Below are 27687 nucleotides of genomic sequence, written 5' to 3' on the forward strand. Positions count from 1 at the left end.
TACGTTTCGTCTTTCCGCCTAATGTCCCACCTCTTCCATTATTCCTCTCCTCTCACTTCAATACCTTTGCCCTACTGTCCCTCTCATCAGCCCCCTTAAATTCCTATCTCTTTCCTTACTTCCACAGCCACTACTTACCCTCACCTTACTTTTCACACTTCTCATTTTTTAACTATTTATACCCTATTTCTATATCAATCACTTCGTTTTCACAATTTCTTCGCCACATACATCTCCACTTCCCTGTCAAACCTCCCTGCACATTCCCTTCTTTTCACCACTATCCTCCTGTTACTCCCAGTTTACTTATCAGCCCTTCGCCTACTTCTTCCACCTCTACTTCCTTTCTTCTCACTTATCGTAATTCTCTTCCCATACCGACCATTCTCCACTTCACCATCCCTCACTTCAGCAACCCAACTCACTACCCACTTCTGTACTATCTCTCCTGGCAAATTGCCTCCCTTTCACGGCTAGCCCTCACATTACGCTATCTTTAATGCTCAACTCTTTCCCTACTTTTCTTGCCTCTACTTTCTCCACTCACATCTCATACTTCTGCTCCTTTCCCGTCTCTTCCAAACTTTAATGTTCCTCGCTTTGCTTCCTCTACTACACTGACCATACTCACCACTCACTTTTCTACTATCCTTACCGTCACACTCCCTCCCTTTCAACACTACTGCTCCCATTACTCCCCCCCCCTTAGCTGCTCAGCCTTTCCTTAACTTCTTCCGCCTCTACTTCCCCTCTCCTTACTTCTCATACTTTTTCTTTCATTCCCTCCCCTCTCTACTTCACTATCCTTCACTTCCCTTCCCGTACGTTCCCAACCTATTTACCACTCTCACCCTTATTATGCCATATTATACTATACATTTTTAATGATTTGATTTAAAAAATTATTTGTTTGAAATTTATTGAACTTTTTATATTCTTGAAACTTGTTGAGTTTACATATAAAACACGCATTGCACTACTTCGCTGAACACAATTCGCCTAAACGAACTTTAAATACGAAGTCATAGTACGTCAGATTTAAAAAAATTTGTTTTCTTATAGTTTTTGAAACATTTTAAGAACAAAAGGAAAGAATTCCGTGCCAATTTTTGAGAAAAATTAATTTTTGGGATAAAATTAACTTTTATTTTTAATATTTTAATTTTTTTATTTCTCTTTCGTTTCTGTGTAATACAAGTCAAGTATCGCATAACGAGTATGATAATTAGATCAAAGTCAATTATCTCAGATCTATTTATGGGGGCTTAAACTATTTTTCACGTCCTACAAATCGAGAAAACTTCAGAAAACGAGGACAAAATAGAAAAATCCCTCAATTTAAAGAAAAATACAGTATAATCAGTTATACATATATATTTTTTGTATTTTAAATAATCTTGGGGGTATTGGAGTGATACAAATGATATTTTGGCTTGTATGAACATTTATGAATAACATGAAACATCGATTTCACTGAAAAAATCTGTTTTAAAATTATAAAATATTATGTAGGAATTTTAAAATAAATTTTCGAATAAATTTGATTGATATTACTTGCTTAATTTTGTTACTCAAAAGCTTAATTTACATAATAATATACAAAATAGTTCAAAATAATTATTACAGTTATGTGTCAACTTTGCGAATGCTACAAAAATATCAAATAGAATCGACATCTCAACTAGCAGGGGAATATTATTTTGTTATTTGCTCAATTTTTTATTTGTGCCTGAAAATTGCTATAAAAAACCGTATATCATGCAATAGTAAAAAACCCAAAATTTCATCGCAGAGGGGCTAGCTTTACTTATTTTTTTTTCTTCACTTAAAACAGCTATCCCCCAAATATCGACTGGCCACAAATATTGACCGATTTGGAAAACGAAATTTTAAAAAAGATTCTTTATAACTAATAAAAAAATATTATGAATAAACGAATAGGACGAAAAAAATGTTCATTTTTTTATTTAACGTTCCCAGTTCTCGCCAGTAACATGAAGATTCTTGAAATTTTCTAAGTTGGAAGAATGTTTTTTAATATTTTCCATAATTTTACGTTTTTCAAGTTATACTGCAAGAAATATGAATAAAAAAAATATAATGATGAAAAAATTTCTTCTTGAGATTATTATTTTAATATTATAAACAAATTAAATAATCAAATGCATTCATCAGCCATTTTTCGATAGAAAAATGCTTTTTTTCTATGTCATCTTTTTTAATTAGAAACTTTATGATAATTTTAGAAAAATCTATAACTTGTTAATTAATCTTATGATTTTTTAGATAAATTTAATAAACAAACGGATTATTCGGACATTTGTCGGCAGGAAAATTCGGTTTGTTTAATGCCAGTACTTTCAGTTCAGAACATTATGAAAATTTCAACAGCATGTATAGCTAGTTTATAAATTTTATCATTTTCTAAACAAATTTAATCAATAAATGCATAGATAAGGCATTTTTCGATAAAGAACTTTGTTTTTTTCTCAACGACTACTTTTTTAAGTAGCAAATTCATGATAATTTCAACAGAAACAAAAAATTTATTGAACAATTTTATGTTTTTTTAAAACAAATTTAATAAGTAAATGCATTATTGGGGCGCCTGTCGACGGATGAATTCTTTTTTTCAATTTCAGACTTTCATTGGGGATCTTAATAATAAATAAAAGGACGTTCATTATTAGTTGATACATTTAATGATTTTTTTTAAACGAATCTAACAAACAAATACATTATTCGGGCATCTATTGACGGAAAAAATCGATTTTTTCTCAATGTAGGTCTTTATAATTGGGAACTTTACGATAATTTCAGAAAAATTCATAATTAGTTAATAAATTTTATATTCTTTTAAAAACAAATTTAACAAACTATATCATCACCCTGAAGCTGCAGCCTTATCAACAGAATGAAATTAATGAGAAACTTAAACTGAAAGAACTGAGAACGTAGAATATATCAACTAAATATGAGTGTTAATGAAATTATCATCAAGTTCCCAATTAAAAAGACTGACATAAAAAAAAAACAATTTTGCCCTGGACATATGCCCGAATAATGCATTTTTTTATTAAATTTGTTTGTTCAAAAAATATTAAATTTATGAACTAATTATTAATTTTGCTTAAATTATCATAAAGTTCCTAATTAAAAAGAATGACATCGAAAAAAATTAATGTTCCCGTTTACAGATGCCCGAATGATGCATTTATTTACTACATTTGTTTTAAAAAAATCATAAGATCATCCGCAAAATTATGAATTTTTCTAAAATTATCATAAATTTGTTGATTAAATAAATGAAATAGGAAAAAACGAATTTTTCTATAGAGGAATGCCTGATTAGTTCATTTGTTTATTAAATTTGTTTAGAATATTAACAATAATATTCTTAAAAAGAAACTTCTTGATCATTATATTGATTTATCCAAATTTCTTGGAATGTAAGTTAAAAACGTAAAATTATGTAAAATCGTGAGACATTCTTTCAAAAAATAATTTGTTTATCCAAATTTGTGTTGTTTATTATATAGTATTGGAATGTCTTTATCTAAAATTACTCTACGAGACTTAGGCGATTTTAACCATTTTCATGTTCTTGACAAGCACCGAGAACGTCAAATAGAATAAATGGTCAGTTTCTTCGTGATATTTGCTTGTTCATAAAAAAATTGGTAGCCTATTTTAAAAATGAGGCTCATCAACTCTCTTAGAAATCTTATAAGTTTTTTCCCAAACTTTGTTTGTCCATATCGGTCAATATTTGTGGGCTGTACAATATTTTGAACCAAAAAACGTATTTTTTTCCTCGCTGTGCACCGCCTAAATGCTTTTATACATAATAGTTTATTCGATTATAATTTTATCTTCCTAGAAGATTCTTTTGAAGAGCGACATTTTTTATTTTTATTTTAAGAAACAACTTGCATCAAAGAATTTGGCCCCGGGCGAGTGCAGTTGCTGAGAGACTGTGGAGTATTGACGATCAACCTCTGAACGATGTCTCCAGGCGCCTAGAAGAGCACGCCTGTCGTATGAACAAGCGTGGTGTGCCTGCTCAACCTTCCACTGGACCTGGTTTTTGCATCGTCTAAAATTTCAAAAATTCTTCCTCCGAAAAATTATACATATTTCAAAATCGATTTATAACTGTTCTTACAACTATATAAATGACAATTCGTTTTTTTTCTTCAAAAATGCCATTCTTCGTGGTTTAAAAAATGTAGCCAGTATTATAAAACTTAATAAGATAAAATTTAATAAGATGTGTGTAATACAAATTGAATCAAAAATATTTGCAATAAGAGCCTAATTGTTTATACTTTCTACAGCTGATTTCTTATTTTTCTGTTAAAAAAATGAAGAGTTCCTAAAAGCAACTTAAAGCAACTCTGGACTTGTACATAAAATTATGGTGAATTAATCCGCCTAAACAAGGCTACAATGAATGTAAACTAATAGGGATTATTTTTCAACAAAATAGATTCAATTTTAATTAAATAATGGAATTTTCTATCAAAGAGATTTTTTTATCAAAACCGACGAATTTTCAACCAAACGCATGAATCTTCAACAAATTAGTTGGATTTTTGCTGAAAAAGATTAACTTTGAACCAGATAATTGAAATTTCTCATAATAAAGATAAATGTTCCACAAAAAAATGGAATGGCTAAATCTTCACTCAGAAAATTAATTTCCAACAAAAAAAGGAGTTTTCAACGATTTAGTTCAATTTTAAAGGAAATAGATGAATTTTCAACTAAAATTAAAGTTATCAAATATAAAAATAACTTGTTTTCAACAAAAAAACCTGAACATTAAAAAAAAGCAACAAAAAATTGTCCACAAAATAGTTAAATCCTGTACCAAGCAGATGCATTTTCAACTGAAATAATATATCTTTGACCAAAAAATACATTTTTGAGCAAAGTAGTTCAACTTTGATAAAAAAAAGCAAAATTTGAATCTAAAAAGAAAATTCAAGAAACTATATTAATTTTCAACTAGAAAATACGCACTTTCAACAAAATACATAATAGTTGATTTTTGATACCAAAAAGATGTTTTATTAATAAAAGCTTTGAATCTTTGACTTTCTACAACGTTAATAATTTTTCAAACGAAGAAATGAATTTCCAACTGAAATGATTAATTATCCAATAAAATAGTTATGTTTTCAGTTAGAAAATCAATTTTTAATCAAAAAATAAACATTTTTCAAAAAAATAATTAAATCTTAAAGAAAAAAAGCGAACCTCTTCTATAGCGCCGATTTCGGGGCTGACGGTGGGTGGCAACTAACTCATTATAGCCTGCTCCGGTTTTGATTGGTCACGCCTGACTGCTCGCCTGAGTGACAGCCGCAGATCCCGCGCATCCGACACACCACCTGTTACACCTACATGCATGCGGCGCGACGTTAATTCACGGAAGGTCTATAGAAGGGAGGGCTATTCAAGAGTCTCACTGTGATTGAATATTCAACTAAAAAAGATACATATTCAATTTAAAATAAAATGTTTGGACTTTCAGGTAAAAACAATTAATTTTTAAACAAACAAAAAACGCATTTTGAAAAATAAAGCCACGTTTTCAACATTTTCTACTAAAAAATAAGAATTTTCGACAAAATACATGAATTTTTAACAAAGAAAAGATCAACTTTTAATGGAAAATGGAACAGTAAAATTTTAAGTTATAATGGTTCATTTTCAGAATAAAAGACAAGAATCTTCAGCAAAACACATCAATTTTTAATGAAAACAATTCATCTTTTAATCAAAAAGAAACATTTTCAAGAAAGAGGATTACTTTTCTAGCAAAAAGACGAATTTTTAAAAGAAGACATGAATTTTACTAGTTGATTTTTTAACATTTATTTTTTTAAATAAATGTGTTATTATAATTTATTTTTTTAAAAAGATAAAATTTCAATTTAAAATGGAATAGCTGAAGTCACATTTTCAACATTTTCATTTTCAAACAGAGGAAATAATTTTGTACCAAAATAGTTGAATTTTCGATCCAATTAGGCGAATTTTGAAAAAAAAAACACTAAAATTTTCAACGAAAAAAAGACTATTTGACACTATATAGTGGAACATCAAACCAAAGCATGAATTTTTTAAATAGAAGACTTACTTTTTAACTAAAATGTTCATTTTCAAAAAAATACATGAAATTTTAAATAAACAAGATCAACCTTTAACCAAAAATAGAATAATTACCCGAGTGAAAATGCTTCGACTTGATTTCGACCTGATGATGTCTTGAGTTCGTCTCCAAGACATCGATGTCTGGCTACGTCTCCAAATCGACTTAAATCGTAAGCCTTCGTATTACTTTTATGGGCACGACAGATAAGACGGCGTTTATTTGTCTCAAGTCAAGCCTTATCATGGCTAAGACGACTTTTACTTGTCTTAAGACGAGCCTACAATATATTGCGAAGAAATTACGGTATATATTGCAATTCTTGCGATATCTTTTTCTCCGTGTATCTTTTAAATTATCAACTTCTGTTTCAAATCAACAAAAATGAAAAATCTTTGTTAATTTGTGACACCATATCATAATTAAAAATGTGTAAATGAAATATTTAAAATTATGAATTGAATACTGCTACATATTCAAAATGTATCTATTTTAATATATAATAAAGTCAATTTTTAATCCTGCAAAATTTGAAAATTCCAAAAAAGCATCGAACACTGAATATTTTCAAAGTATAGATTCCCAAATTGTCAAGCCACTTTCCAAATTAATTCATTAAGAAAATACAAAATAATAATCTTTTTTATGATTTAAATCAGGTTTTCAATTTCTTGTAAATAAATATGACGATAAAAGGCCATTTTTTCTATGCTAAAATTCCCGTAAGTTCTATAGAGTAACATTAGTTGAAGATGCATCAATATCATATAATAAACAAGCAAATTTATTATAAAAAAATTATTTGTTCAAAGAATGTTTTCTACAATTTTCCATAAGTTTGCGTTTTTTAAACTTATTTTGCAAGAACTTAGAATAAAAACAATATAATGATGAAGAAATTTCTGCGTGAAATTATTATTGTTAATATTATAAATATATTTAAAAAGCTTCCCCAATATTTTCGATGACTTTTTCGTTGTCAAATCCCCAAATAATGCATATATTTCTTAAATTTATTGAAACAATCATAGAATGTATCAACTAAATATGCATTTTACTGAAATTACCATGAAGGTCCCCAATGAAAAGACTGACATAAAGAAAAACGAATTTTTCGGTCCACAGATGCCCAAATAATGCGTTTGTTTATTAAATTGGTTTTAAAAAATCCTAACATTTATCATGTAATCATAAATGTTGATAAATTTATTATGAAGATCCCAATGAATGTCTGAAATCCAAAAAAAAAATAATAATTTTTCCGTTGACAAATGTCCCAATAATGAATTTGTTTATTAAATTTGTTAAAGAAATAAAATTGATACAAAATAAGAATTTTGCTGAAATTATTATGAAGTTCCTAATTAAAAAGCTGACATCAAAAAAACCAATTTTTATATCCACAAATGCCCGAATAATGTCTTTGTTTACTAAATTTGTTTAAAAAAATAATAATATTAATCAACAAATTAGGAATTTCGCTAAGATTATCATAAAGTTCCTTCTTAAAAAAAAATAGAAAAAAAAACACATTTTTCTGTCGAAAAATTTCTGACTAATTTATTTGTTCATTAAATTTGTTTTTAATTTTAACAATAATAAAATCAAGAAAAATTTCTTAATCATCATGTTTTTTTTATCGAAAAGTCTAGCAATATAACTTAAAAAACGTAAACTTATGGGAAATAGTATAAAACATTCTTGCAACAAATAATTTGTCTATAAATTTTTTTATTATGCAATATTGGAATATTTTTAAATAATGTGACTCTATAAAACTTAGGCGATTTCAACAACTTTCTGTTATTGAGGAGCACCGAGAACGTCAAACTATTCAGCACAGTTTTTGTAACCAAACTTCAAACACTTCGATAGCCAAGTGGTTAGAGTGCGCGGTAAAATACCCTAGTTTAGGAAGTTTATGTAGAGTAATAATTAAATTTTTAGTAGATGTGGTGAATTTATAAACAAGAAGCTTTTTTTCTTTTAAGAAAGAAAAATTTTGAACAAAATACATGATTTTAAAGCATGTAGTTGAAATGTTTAACTCGAAATGGTCACTTTTGTACAAAATGGGTTAATTAAATGATCAGTTAAAAAAAAATATTCGAAAACCAAAAAGTGGAATTAAAAAAAAAAGCCAAAGATTTAACAAATTAAGATTTTTTGGTCATGAAAGATTTTGATCCGAAATTTTAAATTTTCAAGCTAAAAAGATGAATTTTTAACGACACAGTTCAGCTTTAATCCGAGGGTATGAATTTTCAACAAAAAATTTAGTTTTGAACAAAATTATTGAGTTTTTAAATTCACACGGTAAAATTTAAACTGATTTAAATTTAAATTTAAATTTAATCTAATTATTTTTTGCCCAAGTAAAATTAATTTTTAACAAAATAGTTTTTTTTCTTCAATGAAACAGATAAACCTTCTACCAAAAAGACGGATTTTCAAAAAATATATGAATTTCAACGATGAATTTTTACCCACAAAAACAAGTTTCTTCAAATAGTTGAATTATTAAATAAAAAATATGCATTTTCACAAAAAATGGAATAGATATATGTTGAGTTAACAAAATATAAGTTTCAGAAAAAAGACTAATTTTCTACAAAACAGTTAGATTTGGGAACCAAGAAGGTGAGCTATCAACAAAAAAGTTAACTCGCTTGTTTGAGCGCGCCTAGGGCGCGCGACGGTTGAATCTCGCGCTTCGCGCTCGATAATAGGTTACCTCGCTCTTCGCGCACGGATATTTATTCTTTGCATTTGGAATGCTTAAAAAAACTTGATCAAAAAGATCTCTTTTAGACGGCAGTATTTATATGCGTCTTCATATTCTGAATTGTCTACTTAATTAAGTATAGTCAAAGATTAAGTTTCTCAAAGCTCTGTAGATTTTGAATTACACATTCTAATCGTGACACTCGCGCTGCGCGCTCGATTTCCGACAGACATTTGTAAACAGGTTTTGTTGAATTTTTTTTTCGTAACTTTAGTCGTTTTTCCACACATTTTTTTTTATTTTAATTTTTTTTAAACGTTATTTTCCACGAATAAAACATAAAATACACGTCCTATCAAGAAGTGATTTTCAACGAAATTGTAGATCTTTTTTGGGATAACCATTTTTGTTGATTCATCTTTTTTCGTATCCTTCATAGTTTGTCCACAAAATGGAATTTTTTATTTTCCGTTATTTTTTGTGCAATCAAAATTTGAATTGTCGATTTTTGAAGAAAATCCAAAAATTGATTATAATTATCTTGTAGGGCTTTTCAAAAGAATTTTTTTTCTTCTCTTGACTTTTTTTCATATCGTGCGTTTTTCGGCTTCAAATTTTGATTTTCGGTTGATAAGAAAAATTTTAAAAACGCTATAACTCTGAGAATTTTCTTTTTATCAAAAAAAGTCATAAAGATCAATTATTTGTTCTTTTTATTACTATAAATATCCGTACATAGAATTTTAAAATTCAGAAAAAAGTGGTATCAAAAATGTTCAAAATGCGCTTACTTTTTGAATTTTTATCAAAAATGGCTGGTCTACGAACTCGTACTTTCTTTTAGGACCTAAAACAAGTGTCCCAAAGATTAATTCGATTCGTTTATTTTTTCGAGAGTTATCGTGTTTACGGACGGACGGACGGACAGACAGATAGACGCCATCGTGAAAACCTGATTTTCGGATTCAAGGGGTGTCGAAATGTGAACATCCGTTGAAAATGTGTGATGTCAAATTTCCGACAATTCTAATACTTTCTCAATCATAAATGATGAGAATGTAAAAAGATGAAATGTCTGTCAAAAATGTGAATTTTCAATAAACAATAGAATACTGAAATTTGTAATTAAAAATTTTATTTTCAATAAACAAAAATTTTTCAATTAAATAAATGAATTTTGGAAACAAATTTTGAATTTTTAAAGAAACTCTCAATCAAGGAAATGATTTTTCAAACAACAAGGTTAATTAGATAGCAGAACAATTAAATTGCCATGAATAATTTTTTTGTAGTTTTTTTTTTGAATCGTGAAAAATAGCATTAAGAACATTTAAAAAAAAGTAAATTTTTTGAAAGCCAACACATGAGATGAAGAAGAAATTAAAAAAACATAAGTTGTGATGAGAATATGCCCACGCAGCGGGCCGATTTTTTATTGTTAATATCGTGTTTCACGATTGAAACACAAAATACAGATGCTATCAAAAAGTTATCTATAACAAATTTGTAGATCTTTTTAAAATGCACAATTTTTGTTCAGTCACCTTTTTACCCATTTTGCACATTTTAACCGCAAACTTAAATTTTTTTATCTTTCATGCTTTTTTATTGTCAAAATTTGAATTTTCAATTTTTTCGAAAAAGTCAAAATGTCTTTAAACAATCCTGTAAGGCATTGAAAAATAAATATTTTTCTTCTCCTGACATTTCTTCATACCATGCGTGATTTGGCTTAAAATGTTGATTTTCGTGTGTTTTTTGAAATTTTGTAAATGCGATAACTGTGATAAATTTTGGTTCTATGAAAAAAGTCATTAGGATAAATTGTTCGTCTGATTAAATACGATTAATATATATGATGACAATTCTTGATTTTGAAAAAAGTGGTCTCCAAAATTTTCAAAATACGCTCACTTTTTGAATTTTCACCCAAAATGGTTGGCTAACCAACTTGACCTTTATTTTAGGACACTTAAAGATTATACCAAAGGCCAATCCAATCTGTTAATTCTGTCCAAAGTATCGTGCTAACAAACTAAAAATCGACCGACACACACAAAAACACACAGCCAGGCAGGCAGGAACACTCGTAAAAACCTGTTTTTCCGATTCAGGGTTCTCAAAACGTGAACATTTGACGAAAACGGGGGGGGGGGTCAAATTTTACACAAATCTAATACCTTCTCTTGATGAGAATGTAAAAAGACGAATATATGCGGCTCGACGAGCTGCATAACTTTCATCACGAAACTTTTTTCATTAAATTGATAATTTTATTGCTAAAAATTAAAAACCGGAAATTTTTATTATACCAAAATCAATGACTTTTTAAACTAAACTCGCGAAAACTCGACTTCTATTCAACTAAATAATCTCATTTTTTCCAAATAGAAAAACCACTTCTGATGCCAATTATGTATTAAAAGTAGATTTCCTTTTTATATTTGCAACATAAAAATTATTGCAAATAATTACTGCCAGGAATCGTTTTCTCAGCCTTTGACGGACAAAAGTCTGCAGGGAAGTTTCGCTGACAGACAACTTTAGTGGAAAAGTTCTTCCTTGATGTTTAAGGAAAACTTTGACCAAATTTTAGCTAAATTGTTCTTTTTGTTTAAGAGACGTAAGCGATTTTTTATTGCCGCGCGCGTACTCGAATCGAGTCGACCGACGCCCTCATAAGGTTAGACAACTCAGCGGCGCCACTAACGAAAAACAAAATGTCATATAATGCATATTTTTTTGCCATTTTTTACAACAAAAAAATAACTTTTTTGCTCTTTTAGTTTTCGAGAAAACAGGGCGGCGCTAGCTTGCCAGCAACTCAGCAGCGTCCTCTACAAAAATCATTCAAAAGTCAATAAATTAAACAAAATGACTCGGCTAGATTTTTTTGCTATTTTTTTGCTTTACAATGAGATATTAATCGCTTTTGTAAAGTCAACCCTTATTTTTTAAAAACTACCCCCTGTGATGGAAAAAGTATTTAAAAAATTATTTAAAAAATGACTAGGCTAGATTCTTTTACTATTTTTTTGCTTGCAAATGTGATATTAAGCCCGTTTATAAAATCAACCCTTATTCTAAAAAGCAACCTCCTGTAATGAGGAAAAGTATTTTTAAAAAGTTTTAAAAAAATGACTAAGCTAGATTTTCTTGCTATTTTTTGGCTTTTAAATGTGATTTTAAACACTTTTGTAAAACCAACCCTTCTTGTAAAAAGCAACCCCCTGTAATGAAAAAAAAGTATTTAAAAAAAGTATTGAAACTTCGTTGACACTGGAAAATTCACAAATAGATTATTTTATGACAAATTTATATCTCCGTGGTAAGATGGGTTGATTTTAGACGTTAATGATTAGGGCCAAAACCCTTAACGTATAAAATCAACGCATCTCTAACACGTAGATATGAAATTGTAAAGAAATAATCGTTTTGAGTATTTTCCAGCGTCACGGGAGTCTCTGATTTTTGGGCTCCTCGAAAATACCGACTGCAATTTTTTAGCCCTAACCCTTTACGTCTATAATCAACCCCTCTCCACCACGTAAATATAACTTTGTCAAAAAATAATCTTTTTTAGAATTTTTCAGTGTCAATGGAGTCTCTGCATTTTAGGCTCCTCAAAAATACCCTTTCCGATTTGTTGGCTCCAACCCTTAACGTCTAAAATCAACCCCTCTCTACCACGTAGATATGCAATTGTAAAAAAATAATCCTTTTGAGAATTTTCCAGTGTGAATGGAGTATCTGATTTTTGGACTCCTTAAAAAAACTGACTACAACTTTTTGGCGCCGACCCTTTACGTCTAAAATCAACCCCTCTCCACCATGTAGATATAATTTTGTCAAAAAATAATCTTTCTTAGAATGTTTTAGTGTCAATGGAGTCTGAATTTCAGACTCCTCAAAAATACCGTTTCAGATTTTCCGCTCCAACCCTTAAAGTCTAAAATCAACACCTCTACACCACGTAGATATGCAATTGTAAAATAATAATCGTTTTGAGAATTTTCCAGTGTAAATGGAATCTCTGATTTTTGGGCTCCTCGAAAATACCCTCTCCAATTTTTTGGCTCCAGCACTTAACATCTAAAATCAACCCCTGTCTACCACGTAGATATGAAATTGTAAAAAAGTAATCTTCTTAAGAATTTCCAGTGTTAATGAAGTCTGATTTTTGGGCTCTTTAAAAACACCCTTTTCGATTTTTTTCTCTAACCCTTAACGCCTAAAATCAACCCCTTACCACCAGTTTGATATGAAATTGTAAAAATGAATCTTTTTAAGAATTTTCCAGTGTCAATAGAGTCTCTGATTTTTGTACTCCTCGAAAATACACACTCCAATTTTTTGGCCCTAACCATTAACGTCTTAAATCAACCCCTCTGTACCATGTAGATATAAATTTGTCATAAAATAATCTTTTTGGGAATTTTCCAGTGTCAATGAAGTTTCAATACTTTTTTTAAATACTTTTTTTCATTACAGGATGTCGCTTTTTACAATAAGGGTTGGTTTTACAAAAGTGTTTAAAATCACATTTGAAAGCAAAAAAATAGCAAAAAAATCTAGCCTAGTCATATTTTCAATACTTTTTAAAAATAATTTTTCTTTTTATAGGGGGTTGTTTTTTATAATAAGGGTTGATTTTATAAAAGTGTTTAATATCATATTTGAAAGCAAAAAAATATCAAAAGAATCTAGCCTAGTCATTTTTTCAATATTTTTTTTAAATACTTGTTTTCATTACAGGGGGTAGTTTTTTTAATAAGGGTTAACTTTACAAAAGCGATTCATAGCTCATTGTGAAGCAAAAAAATAGCAAAAAAATCTAGCCTAGTAATTTTTTAAATACTTTTTCCATTACAGGGGGTACTTTTTTTAAAATAAGGGTTGACTTTACAAAAGCGATTAATAGCTCATTGTAAAGCATACAAATAGCAAAAAAATCTAACCTAGTAATTTTGTTTAATTTGTTTATTTTTGAATGATTTTTGTAGAGGGCGCCGCTGAGTTGCCGGCAAGCTAGCTCCGCCCTGTTCTCTCGAAAACTAATGAAGAAAAAAAATTTTTTTTTCATAAAAGTATGCATTATATGACATTTTGTTTTTCGTTAGTGGCGCCGCTGAGTTGTCTGACCTGCCCTCGTACCGAACCACAGTCGCCTAGAATAGGAATTTACTGTTGATTATCTCCCACAGGTCGTATTCTTTAACCGATTTCAAAGTTTTTTTATTAATCTTCAGCATTAAATTTTTAAGAGAATTTTGGTTTGGGATTTTTATTTTTTTTTCACTGAGCAACAATATATAAACAAATAAAGTTAAAAAGTTGGCCATTTCAGTTTTGTGAATTTTTATTTTAAGAAAAAATACAGAAAAAGAGTTATCATCTGCTGGAAGTTTTGAAAATCAACATTTCTCAATAGAATACGAATAAAGTATTATTTTCAACATGCCACCAAAATAAATTTGTTTTATAGGGTCCCAAAGAAACTCTATAACTGAAAAAATAAGTTTTGCTATTTTTGGATGCTAATTACGATTTTTTCAGTTTTTTTTAATGAAAATACTTGCCTATATATTAAATACAATTTCATACTCATAATAAGATGCTTACGAAAATTCTTTCAACAATTTATCATTGTTTCCATACATTTTCTCTTAGAATAGAGATAGAAAGTTGCGGTTTTTTCAAAACTTTTCAAATTTTTGTCCAATTTTTAATTAAACTTAGGTGATACTTAATGATTAATTAATTTATTAATTATTAATTTTTTCAAGAATATTTATATAACCTTAAAATAAAATGAACAAATAAATCTAAAAAAGAAATCTTATTTAATTGAAGAGAGCAGAGGGAAGTCGAAAATTGAAAAAGAAACTATTTTTGTTTAATTTACATTGGTTATTACCATACTAAGTGAAAAGCGAATAAAAAGTTGAAAACTTCAGAAAAACCCGCAACTTTCCAACATTATTCATCATAGGTATCATTAGCAATAATACTAAGTTATTTACAAAGTTAATTTTTGAACATTAATTAATTATCCACCTCACTCTAATTGTAAATTGGACAAACAGTTAAAAATATCAGATAAAACGCACAACTTTCTAGCATTATTGAAATTGAATATTATTAACAATAATTATTAATTGTTCAAACAATCCTTTTTGTTAAGAATAATTAAGTATCGCCTAAGTTAGATTGGAAATTCGACAAAAAGTGGAAAAGTTTTGAAAAAACCTCAACTTTACATTTCTATTCTAAGAGAGAATTTCTGAAAACAATGATAAATTGTTTAAACAATTTTTGTAAGCATCTAATTATAAATATAAAATAGTATTTCATATATTAGCAACAATTTTTATTTTAAAACGCCTGAAAAAATACTAATTAGCACCTAAAAATCACAAAACTCATTTTTTCAGTTATGGAGTTTTTCAGAATCCTATAAAATAGACTTATGGCGGTGACATATTGAAAATAATACTTTATTCGTATTCTATAGCTCATTGTGAAAAGAAATGTTGACTTTGAATACTTCCAGCTGAAGGTAAGTCTTTTTTAGTATCCCAAATCAAAATTCTCTTAAAAATTTAATTCTGAACATTTATAAAAAAAACTTTGAAATCGTTTGAAAAATACGATCTGTGGGCGATTATGAACAATAAATTTCTATTCTAGACTACTGTGGTCCGCACGAGGGCGTCGGTCGACTCTAGTCGAGTGCGCGCGCGGCAATAAAAAACCGCTTACATCTTTTAAACAAAAAGAACAATTTAGCTAACATTTGGTCAAAGTTTTCCTTAAACATCAAGGAAGAACTTTGCCACTACAGTTGTCTGTCCGCGAAACTTCCCTGCAGACTTTTGTCCGTCAAACTCTGAGGAAATGATTCCTGGCAGTAATGATTTGCAATAATTTTTATGTTGCAAATATAAGAAAGAAATATACTTTTAAATCTTATCGCATTAGTTTCGGGGTCAAGGCAAATTTTACGGCATCTTGCATGGAGAGAAGGGAGGGGGGGTTCATAATCTATTAAAACTGCCCCAAGTAATTTTTGTATGACCCCTAAACTTCAGCCTCAGTTTACCGCAAATACCCTGACTCTTTCAAATTTTAACTGACATTCTTTGACTTTCCCTGACACAAATCAAATTCCAAGTAATATAAGTTTGCAGAGAAATTACTCCGTGTAAAATACATCATAACAAAACGTGATAAAGTGTAGACAACGAACATAAAGTACATGTCGACTTTGCACCGTGGTCGATACTTGAGTAGATTGCTGACAATGTGATGAGGTGAGTCTGGCTCTAGGCTGGGGAACGAGAAAGATGAATGATCCTTGAGAAATGTCTACTTAATTTACATCACTGTGGCTCTTCATAACTCTTTTTAATTTCACAAATAATTTCCATTCAAACCCTTTTTCATTCCAACAATTTTTCATTAGTCGCTGAAAACTTCTTACAAAATGCTATTATTAATACTTACTATGCTATTCAATAATAACTTTATTAATTACTATGTACTCCAACAAACAAATCATGCACTCCCTGTATTTCCTGTGCTCCTGAAATTTCTTGTAGACAAGAATATTAAGCTCGCTTTTCACCAAAACATTGACCCGATCGTCATATTACCCCATGTGCCAAATTACTCCAAGTTCCACGTTACCCGAAGTATCACATTATTCTGAGTGCCAAATTTCCCTCACTTCACGGCGCGTTACCCTAAACTTATCTCGTAGACCATACCTACTTTTCTTTTTCATATTTCCAGCATTTATGCCCTTTTGATTTCCCAAACTGTCTCGGGAATCGAGATCCTCCAACACCCCCTACCCTTCACCAACATCCTCCCAATACCTTTCTCTACCTGGCTTCTTTCACCTCTTAGGTGCTAACCCCAGATACCACCTTCTTCCCTCCCCTCTCAAATACAACATTTTCCTAAATTCGGATTGGGATATCACATTTTGTGAACCTCCGTAGTGTCAGGAATTGTCTCAAACCCTTAAGGCGCTTAAAATTAGGCGGTTTCGCTTGGTCCACAATACATCTAAAAGGATCAATTACTGAACGTAATATTTTTAACGCATATCATAAGGCAATTGTGCCGTTTTTGACAGAGATCTTTTTCCGGAAAATATTCTCGTTTTTTTGGTTTGTTTTTTTTTATTAAAAGTGCTTTTTTTCTGTCTGAGACCGGCAAGACTCTGACTATTGTGTAATCTGGGCTGCCAGTTTCAGGCGCAAGAAACAACATTTTGAATTAACTCCCAAGGCCTTCAAACCAAGTATCCTCTTTTGTAACCTCTGAGGCCATTTTTTTATTTATATAAAAAAAAAGAAAAAATGATAAATAAATTAAAGTGCTTGGTCTTTAATTCTTCTTTTCATTGATATCCTCTTTTCCTTTCTTGTCTTTTTTATCGTTAATTTCTATTATATGATTTATTTTAAACTAGTATTCAATTAATAAATTTAATTTGTTATAAAAAATAAAAGTAAATAACTTTTTTTTAAATCAGTCATTATTCTTTATTTTGTGGAAATTTTCACAAGTCTTTTACTTTTATTATCTTCAAAATTATGATTCTATAGTTTGCTTGAAAGTGGTTGAATAAAAAGAACGATATAAGTTAGATAAAGTTTAGTACGTTTTCTGATGATAAATTTTAAGGTAGGAAGTTTCAAAATAATGATCAGATTTCGGATATTACACTCTTTTTCCAATACCCCCCCCCCTCTTTCTCCTTGTTTTTTTTCAAAAATTTTTATTTGTTCGCCTATTTTATGAAACATCTCCTTTTCTCCCTTTTTCTCGTGAATTAATAGAGCCCAATAAGAAAATCCAACTATTTTTCTTAAGATATAATTTTTCTTGTTTGAAAAATCTACTTTTTTATTTTTGGTTCGGAATTGATATCATATGGTTAAAAACTCAGCTACTTAATTAATAATAATTTTTCTTTCACAGAACTGTCAACTTGATTAGAAATTAAACTATTTTGTTTTAAATTTTTTTCATTTTTAGTATAAACATTTATTTTTTTAACTGAAAATTTTAGTATTTAATTTTTGGTTGGAAATTTATCTTTTTCCAGTTTTAAATTAAACTGTTTGATAGAAATTTTTTTTTTAAGATTAAACTATTTTGTTGAACCTGCATCATTTTTGATTAAACTAAAATATTTTCGACTTTAAATTAAAAAATTTTTTCTCTAAATTAATGTAAATATCACAGTATTCGTAACGCTCCCAGTAATCGTGAAATCTGCTTTTAATTTGAACATATTGTTAAAAAATATGTTGAAAGTACCATTTTATGATAAAACCAATTTTTTACCATTCTACGGTCGAAGATTTATCCCATTGGTTGAAAACTGAACTAGTTCGTTAAAAAGTTAACTTTTTGTGAAACTGTCATATTTTTTGTTTAAAAATTCATCTACCAAATTGAAAGTTAAACTATTTAATTAAAATCTCTTTTTTTTTTGGTAAAACTGAAGATTTTTCCTTTTGGTTTAAAATTCATTTAATGTTTAGTTGAAAATTAATATTTTAAAACTAAAACTTAAAATACACCTTTTTGGGTAAAAATGTTTATTTTTTTATTGAAAATTCAAATATTTAATTGAAAATTCATGTATTTTGATAAAAATTTGTTTTTTTTTTTTTTTGTAGCAAATTAATATTCTAGGCTAAAAATCATCTTTTTGGATTAAATTTTTCTAAGTTTCATCATTTTAGTTAAAAATTCATCTCTTTAGTTGAAAATTGAACTATGTTTGTTGATTATTCTGAATTAATCTATTGAGATTAAGACATTTCCTAAATAGGAAAAGAAGCAATAAAAAATCTATTACATTTCTAGATTTGCTAATATTTAATAAATTCTTTTTAAAAAAATTTAAATAAAAAGATTTCTTTTAAGAAATCGAGGTAAAATCTTTGAAATCAAAGCAACTGTTATAATAAGTATTGATAAGCCATCTCTACAGATTGGAACGATTCTTGGTTTTAGTGTCTCCGTGTTAAAAGTTTGATGTCAGTGGTGAAGAATTATTTTTTTAAACTGAAAATGTAACTATTCCATTTCTGATCGGTAGATGATATTTTTAATTGCAAATTGATCTTTTCTATTATGATAATTAATGTACTCTTTGGTAGAAAATTAATCATCTTTGTTGAAAATGCATCTTACACTCAAAAAATGTCTGGTTAAATCAACCAGAATTCTGGTTAAATATGCCCTCACTATTTTATCTGGCTAGTGTAACCAGAAGTCCGGTTAAATGAACCCTAATTCTGGTTAAATTAATCAGAAAATCTGGTTAATTCGACCAGATTTCTGGTTAACCAGAAAAATTAGTTGATTGTTCTGGTTGATTTAACCAGACAATTTTTTGAGTATATTTTCTTAAAAATTCAACTATTTAGTAGAATTTTTTTCGAAAAATAAACTACTTGGTTCGAAGTTAAAGTATTTTGTAATGAAATTAATTTTTTGTTAACTTTATGACTTTATCTCATTCTCTATCAAATTTATTAAACACTTTAGAATTAATCATTTCACTCAGCTAGACTATCATTATTTTAATGCTGCATAAAAGTCGATTATTACCTTTTCTTTTCCTTTTCTGTGTTTTCTCCCCTTCTTAAAGAATATGTCAGAACTTTCACGGCACTAAACTTGGACTTCGAGGCCATACTTTTTATGGCGATATAAAACAGCGGCGGATCCAGGCCTTGGTCTCGGAGGGGGCGATCGGGGCGTATAAGTCGAGAAAAGCAAAAAAAAAAAAAAATTCAAGTTATAAGTATAAAAACTTAGAGCTCGGGGGGGGGGGGCGATCGCCCCGATCGCCCCCCTCTGGATCCGCCAATGATATAAAACCTTCCATAAGGAATTCGGAATGACTTGCGAATATCTTGGAAATAGGTACGATTCGTACTTTTTTTCGAAAACTATCATACTTTTAAATTTTCAATAGATGCTTCACTTACGTTAAAATAACTAAATTCGCAGCTGTAATTGTAGGTTTTGTTCGTCTTTAATTAGAAAATTCATAAAGAGCTTTCTAAAGAATTTTCTTTCTTAAAATTTAATTCGTTATTTTACTTTCAGAGAAACGCCAAGGAGAAAAGAAAAAAAAACACAAAAGAAGCTGGGTCGATATAAAAGTACCGCTTTGCACTTTTTAAATGTCCGTAAACCATATTCGTATACTTGCGTGACTTTATAGCTGTTCGCAACTGATCCTTTATGATCGACCTCTTGACTAACAACGTAAGTGACTTTTCCCCCAAAGAACGAGCAACGGATCAATTATGTGGTCACTTACAGTGCCATGAAAAAAATTATAAATTTTTTTAAATCTCGCGGTGATGTTTATTGCAATAAAATACTTGTTGATGTGAATTTTTGCAGAAAAAGAACTATCCAGATATTGTGCACAAATAATAATCGAATCTGAAACTATTTCGAGTCTAATTTTATTCATAATTAGAACATTTCAAATTAGGACCTAAATAATTCTCAAAGTGATGTTCCAAGATTGCAAATGTTTTTTGCATTCAATACGCAATCAAAACTATTACGGAATTTTCTGCTATAAAAGTTCTTTTTATCAAAAACGCGTTTCTTTTTTACAACATAAAATAAATTTTATCACCACGTAATCTACCGCCACTATCTAAACTTATATATCTTAAACCTTTGAAACTAGTCACTCATGGTCACCCATTTTCATAGCCTCTCAGTCATTGTTTTTATGCTGCTTCTGTCACGCGTGCTAAATTTGCGAAATTTTCATTTTCGCACACAGTATAATGCTACAAAATAATTTACATTAGCAATCTCTTTCCAACGTTATATTCAATAGTCATGAACAAAACGTAAGTAAAAAAAATTCAGAAATCGTGAAAAATAACCTGCTTTTTCCTCAAGTAACCTTACATTCCTCCAATCTAGAAAGCAATCTGAGGAGATTCGTGTCTACATTCCCGAAGGTTCAAGTGGAAATAATATTAGACATTTGAGACTACAGCTTCCTTCCAAATTTAAAGGTCGTTCTAACAAACTCCAATCCAGCGAAAAACCTCTCGCAGTTCTGGCACCAGTCATTTCGAAGCGTAACTTAAGAACTATATTCACGGATACCGATAAAACCATGACAAACACTAACGAGAAAAATTATCCAAAAACTAAATTTACTGCTCGAGATAAGTCAAGAGATGTTCGGCCACCTTCCCCAAGGTTAAAAACATTCCCGGCTGAGAAAATTAAGAAAATAGATGGTAATACTTTATTGCAACAACCCATAATACCTCAACTAAATTATAATGAACCATTTCGTGCACCTTCTCCGGAACAAAATATCGGTTACGGAGATGCCCTAGCCACATCTGAACAAATTCAAATTACACCACGCCATCAGCCCCAGAATTCTTCATTAAGTCAACAAAATGTACCTAAAACTTATAGGGTTGGAAATTCTAACCAATCGGAAGGTGTCCTACCTGCGCAAAGGCCTGAAGCATTAGGTGGACGATCTCGTCGACCATTTGTGGCAAAGATACTCAATGGAGCCACAATTCGAGAAGTATCACCTAAAAAACAAATCACACCGAGGTCAATTGTCTCTCATATGCCCACAGCTGATTTCGCGGGAGCATCAAATCAAGAGCAAAATAATTTCAAAATGAAGGAACAAGCATCCGTGAAACCTCAACAGAATCTGAAGCAGGAATCTCCTCAGCCCAGTTCCGAAATTCTAGAATCGGATTACGAAAAACAGCCAATTGGTGGACGTGTTGCTGCCCTTCTCCGGCAAAGAATTTCGGAACAGACACAAGTTTCACAGAAACCAATTTTACAGAACCAAATGGTTCAGAAGCAAACTCCACGAGATATTCAACAAAAGCAAATGCAGCATTATCAAATTCAACATCCAATTAATACCGTTCCACAACAGCAAATTCCACAGGAACAGATTCAGCACTTATTCCACAATTTTCACCCAGTATCTCATGATGGTGTTCTAGTAGGGCCACAACCAGCTCCAACAAGCCAAAGTATCAGACAACAAATGCCGCCAAGTCCTCAACAGGTTTATCAACAGTTACAGAAAAATGCAGCTCATCAGCAATACATGCAACAGGAAGCCATGGCCCGCCAGGAACAAATAATGATGAACCAAATGCAGCATAGAGCGTACTATGATTACTACTATCAGCAGCATCCGCAGAAGAAGGAAGAGTCAAAAAGTCCGAAAATGACGTCACCACATGATCTATCTATGTATCAAGATATAAATCATAATGTTTATCACATAGCAGATAAAAATCAGGAACCCCATCAAAATTCAATTCTAAGTAGTAAGGACGATTCCAATGCACGGACACAACTCAATCCATTTGCTTCAAGTTTGATAAATCCACATGAAAAACAGCCGCAATCTTATTTTAAAAATTCACAGTGTCAGCAAACACTTCAAATTAATCATGCTACACACAACACACCAAATAATTCGCAAAGCAATCAAAATATTTTTCAAACCAATCACTGCTTACAAAGTAATTCAAATGATCATAAAATAAGGTACACATCCCACAAACAGATAGATATAGTAGATAAACAACAGAAATCTTCAGAAAGGAAGAAAGTTTATTATTTTACACCGCAGATGATGAAGGATCAAGAACAACTAATAGCTACCATGCAACAGCAAAGTATTCCTGAAGATGTGTTGCAACGGCAATTTCAGCTATTGCTCAATGAGCAGAAAAAGCAGCTTGCTTATTTAGAACTTGTAACTCAAAGTGAAGGTGGAACCGATAAATCGCCTGCACATCGTATTTCAAAGAAAATAACCAAAATTGAAATTGACGAAAAGCCAGAGTGGATGGCTCACATAACACCTCCACGGATACCATACAGTGATTTGGAAAAGTTAAAAACTTATCCGTTACGTGTGCAACAGAACAATCAAGATTGTGTGCAAGAAGAGCATCACAATAAGATTCAGACAGATCAGCACCAGTATCATCAGTATCAGTCTCCAGATCAGCAGAAACAATTTCAACATAATCCGCAACAGACTGCACATCAACAGCAGCTTGCTCATCAACAATATCAAATACAACTTCAGCAACAGCAGAATAGTTATCAAATTCCTATGCAACAAAGACAGGTAAAACTGCAAGAGAACCTGATGCAACCTCAGCAAAATCCGTACCAGACATGCCCGTATCAGATGACGGAGGAGCAAAGCAGGTCAGGTCTACCTACATTTTCAAACTTCTATCATCCATATGAAAGAACACGCTTAATTTCAAACCCTTATTCAAATAACGATTCTCATAATCAACTTCATCAATACTTGCAATACAACTATTCTAATCAATATTATCAACAATCCAATCCTCAGTTCCAAGTGCAACATTATCAAAATTGGCAGCAATCATCAAATCAAACAACTAATACTAAACCAGAACTTAAAAATGTAAATAATATTGAACCTTCCAGTTTGTTACAATTACGACTCTATAAAGAGGTAATTCAACCCCAGAAACGCAACAACGGTCTGCAGGACCCAGAAACTGTGCGAGAAGCTTTAGAGGCTTTAAAGAACGAAGAGACCAAAAAAGGCTTAGAGTACGTGGCAAACTTAAATAAAAAGGAGGCAGTTATTCGACTGAATGGGACGCAGGATTCAGGTGAAATGCCAGAAAATTTTTTGCAGAGGGCTCCAGAAAGTTTTCAAGAGATGCCTAAACAAGTTTCTGCTAATGGGTTAGAAAATAAAAGAAATTCTAATAATCCTTTACCACCACCAGTTGTAAGGATAAGACACATAGAAGGTCCAAATTTTGAATTTCCTCGTACCAAGAATTCCTATAGAATTTCAAATTACACACAAGTAGCTGAGAGAGAAAATGGCAGTGTTGCCCCTATTTTACATTCTCATCAACATCCGCAGGTTGATTTTACTTATGATCAGACCTCTCCAGTTAATTTATCAGTAGCGCAAAATTTAAAAAATAATCAGCAGCTCCAACAGTTCAACCAGAATAGACAAATGACAAGCGATGCAAAAGGGAATACTGTTGTTCCTGAGTTTAGAGAGATTTCTGGAAATGAATGTACAAGCCAACGTGTAGATGATCAGCAAACCAAAACATGTTTGCAGGAACATGGAGGAATAGTTATGGGATCAACAGGTATTCAAGAGCCAATCATTATTGGAGGTATAACTTATTTCGTAAGGAAGCCAAGTTATATCCACAATGTTCAAGCTTCTGCAGCATCTTGTAATAGAAATAACCCTAATGTTCCAAATATCTCTTAACTTTTCAATACTGTAATTATTCTGTACTACAGACGCGTCTGGTGTTACAATTTCTTTGATTGGAACATCTCTTTTATAAAGCAGCGTTTTTGAGTTATTTATTATGTACACTATATTTTGTGACTGATCTTTTTTAAATAAGAGGGGATCATTTTTAGATTGAATAAAAAAACTTGCATATTGAACTTGATATTTAGTTTAGTTTCAGCAACCTTTCTAGAAAGTTTTTTGTGTTAGGTAATTTCAACGAATGATTGATACCTCTTTGTAGATTGAAATATTGAATTGACAGGGCTTTGTATAAGCATCAGGCTGTACAACCGGAATCCAGAGTGAATTTTTTCCACATATACTTTTTAATTAGAACACTATCCAATTTTCCACAATAAACTTCAACCCTTATTACTGATAGAAGATTCATTGTCATCATTATTAAGATTTATGAATCCAATTATTGTGGAGCATGGACATCATTTTTGTTGATCATTATTTATTTTATAGTGCAATTGATTGATTGTTATAATCATTCACAAGTACCTTTGAATTTCAAGTAATGGGATCATCCATAAACTACGTTCAGAATTTTTGGAGTAAGGAGGTCACGTCAAAAATTGTAGTTGGTAACAGGGTTAATTAATTTTTTTTTAATGAAAAATCTTCTATTAAATTTGTTTGAAAAGTTGACTATTTTGTTGAAAATTCGATCCTTTTTCGGTTACAAATAATTTTTTTTTTAGTGGAAAAATCATGTGCTTTGATCAAAATTCAAATTCTTTAGTTAAACATTGAACTATTTGATAGAAAAATCATGTGTTTTGTAAATAATTTGTCTTTTTTGGTGGAAAATTATTCTTAGCTATAAATTCATTTTTTCGGTTGAAAATTCAAATTTTAATAAAAATAATTTTAATAAAAAAAATCATCTCTTGGCTTAGAATTTCACTATTTCATTCAAAACTCATCTTTTTTATTTGAAAATTCTACTACTGGGTTAAAGTTTGAACTACTTTGTATAAAAATAAATTTTTTAGTTGAAGATTTATATTTTTGGTTGAAAATGCAACCATTTGATTTTTAATTAACTTTTCTGTTACAAATTAATATTTTCAAGTTTCAAATTTACCGTTTTGTAGAAAGCTCATCTTTTTGGTTTTCAAATTAAACATTTTTGTAGATAATTCATGTATTTTGTTCAAAATTCATCTTTTTCTTAGAAATTTAATTTTTGGTAAAAAATTCATCTTTTTGCGCAAAAAATTATTCTTCGCTGAAAATTAAATTTTTTTGGTAAAATTGTAACTATTTTATTAAATTTCATGTTTTTTCAGAAAATTTAACTGCTTTTTTGTAAATTTGATCTATTGAATTGAAAATTCCTCTTTTATGGTATCGAAGTCCTCTTTCTTTATTGAAAATGAATTTTTTTGTTGGAAATTTATCCTTTTGAAATAAATATTCTTTTTCAATAGTAAAAAAGTTATCTTTTAATTCGAATATTTGTTTTTCTTGGTTGCAAATTAGTTTCTTTTGTTGGAAATTCTACTGCCTTTTAAAATATTTCTTCTTGACTAAAAAATTTTACTACTTAGTTCAAAGTTGAACTGTTTTGTAGAAAATTAATCTCTTTTGCTGGAAAGTTAAACTATTTGGTTATTAATGCAACCATTTTTTGAAAAATGATTTTTTAAAATTCAACTATTTTGTCAGAAGTTTGACTTTTTTTATAAGAAGCTCAACTCTTTTGTTGAAAATTAATCTTTTTTGGTTGAAACTTTTTTTAAAAATGCAATATATTTCAACTTAAAATCTTAGAAATTGACATCTTTTCATATAGAATTTAATATGGTATCAATATTGATGCAATTTCAAGGATTTATACCTCATTTATTTCCCTAGTTTTTTGAAAAATCATACTATTGCCCCTTATTTAAGATGAAGAGGGAGTCCGAAATATCCGGAAATCGGTAACCTAGTTTATGGACGGTCCTTAATGTACAATTTAAAAAAACAAATGCAAAGCAAAGATCAATACCAAATGGCTTCACAAAATTAAATATTTTTGTTCTTCAATCAAAATTATCTGTTCATATTTTCAACAACAAAAAATTAGTTTAACATGGCAACGTGTAATAGAAATTTCATGGATGAACTGCATGGACTCATTTGTGAAATAGAGAGCTTGTGAGTACTACATGCCTTTTTGTTTTGTCTAACTTAATCATTGTCTTAACCTAAAATGCCTGCATGTAACAGGCTTCATCCAAGTTGAAAAAATAGTTCTCTTTATTATGAAATAACTTAATGTTCAAGTACCAAAGACTTCCAAAAATGCATTTTACTGAAATAAACCCTTTTATTCTTACTCTATTTTCACAAAAATAAAAAAAACATTGTTTCCTCATTTTAATCAATTTTGTATATAGAAAACCCGAACCAGAAGTCTGCAACATTCGATGTCCTCCTCTGGGCTGTCCCCAAGGACCCTGTCTAGGAATGTGTTGCAACGAAGGTATCTGTGACCCATGTTCTGTTTCAAAGATGCCAGAATATCCTCCTCAACCTCATCCTCCTCGATGTTGTGGAACACCATCTATGCCCTCTCAAAAATCTTGTGGAAAAAAATTAACTAGACCTCAAACCTGCACGCGAAATCCTTGTGATAAAAATTCAAGGTCACTATGCTACACAACAACTTCCTGCTCACAATCAAAATCTAATAAAGAATATACTAATGGCCAAGAAGGACATCATCAATTATCAGCTAGATCTCCATGTTATCATCGACCAACAACGAACAATAATTCATGTGTCAACAATACTCAAAAACCTACTTATCCTGCAATATTCCGGTCGGTATAGTGATTGATCAGATTACTTGATTTAATTAAATGAATGTTTATTGTATAAAACTATTTACAAGCCGCTAATGTAACAAGATGTTGTCTGATATCTTATTACTTTTTAAACGAGAATTGTACTACTGCAAAGTAACAGTAAAGTATTTTTTAAACTTAAATTTTTATTTTAAAAAAGTGGAAAGATAGGAGAGAGTTTTTGAAATAAAAATAAATAATCGAACATTTGGCAAGCTCATTATTTTATTCTGCTAGGAATAATCATGCTATAATAAGTAGTATTTTTAACGGTTAATGCGAATAGTATTTTTTATTTTCAGTATAATTGATACGAAACATCAAACATAAGACGATATTGTAAATGGGGCTGAAGTCTTTTTTGCTTACATTTTTTATTCCCAATCATTTTATGACAACGTAGACATACTTCAATACAAAAATGATAAAATAAAAAACATGAAACAATTGCAAAAAATGAAAGATTTAATGAGAAAAATTAATACCTAGTTACTGTAGGAAACAATTCAATTTGATTTTATTTACATATAAAAATAAGTCGATAAAAATGCGAGCAAAT

The 27687-nt window shown here is 30.1% G+C and overlaps 2 protein-coding genes across 2 annotated transcripts in view; both read left to right on the forward strand.

Annotated features, from left to right (window-relative positions):
* The window catches only part of LOC117175422, a 48554-nt gene extending 24114 nt beyond the window's left edge, over window positions 1-24440 (forward strand). The window contains exons 7-8 of the mRNA XM_033365129.1: window positions 3923-4094; window positions 20881-24440. Coding sequence (XP_033221020.1) covers window positions 3923-4094; window positions 20881-24255 — 3547 coding nt within the window. The 3' untranslated portion in view covers window positions 24256-24440. The remainder of the gene's footprint in view (window positions 1-3922; window positions 4095-20880) is intronic.
* A 1827-nt stretch (window positions 24441-26267) lies between these two features.
* Window positions 26268-27309, forward strand: LOC117174574. The gene is made up of 2 exons (XM_033363803.1): window positions 26268-26436; window positions 26679-27309. The coding sequence occupies exons 1-2, from the start codon at window positions 26372-26374 to the stop codon at window positions 27112-27114; spliced, it is 501 nt and encodes a 166-aa protein (XP_033219694.1). The 5' UTR covers window positions 26268-26371; the 3' UTR covers window positions 27115-27309.
* Window positions 27310-27687: the final 378 nt, after the last annotated feature.

This window comes from Belonocnema kinseyi, chromosome 6 (genome assembly GCF_010883055.1).
Source record: "Belonocnema kinseyi isolate 2016_QV_RU_SX_M_011 chromosome 6, B_treatae_v1, whole genome shotgun sequence".
Lineage (NCBI taxonomy): Eukaryota > Metazoa > Arthropoda > Insecta > Hymenoptera > Cynipidae > Belonocnema > Belonocnema kinseyi.

Bases quoted from the DNA above. Each gene is read 5' to 3' on its own strand.
- LOC117174574 (XM_033363803.1), top strand. From the start codon at position 26,372: ATGGCAACGTGTAATAGAAATTTCATGGATGAACTGCATGGACTCATT. The intron at 26,437-26,678 runs GTGAGTACTACA...TTTTGTATATAG, and splicing joins ATTTGTGAAATAGAGAGCTT to AAAACCCGAACCAGAAGTCT.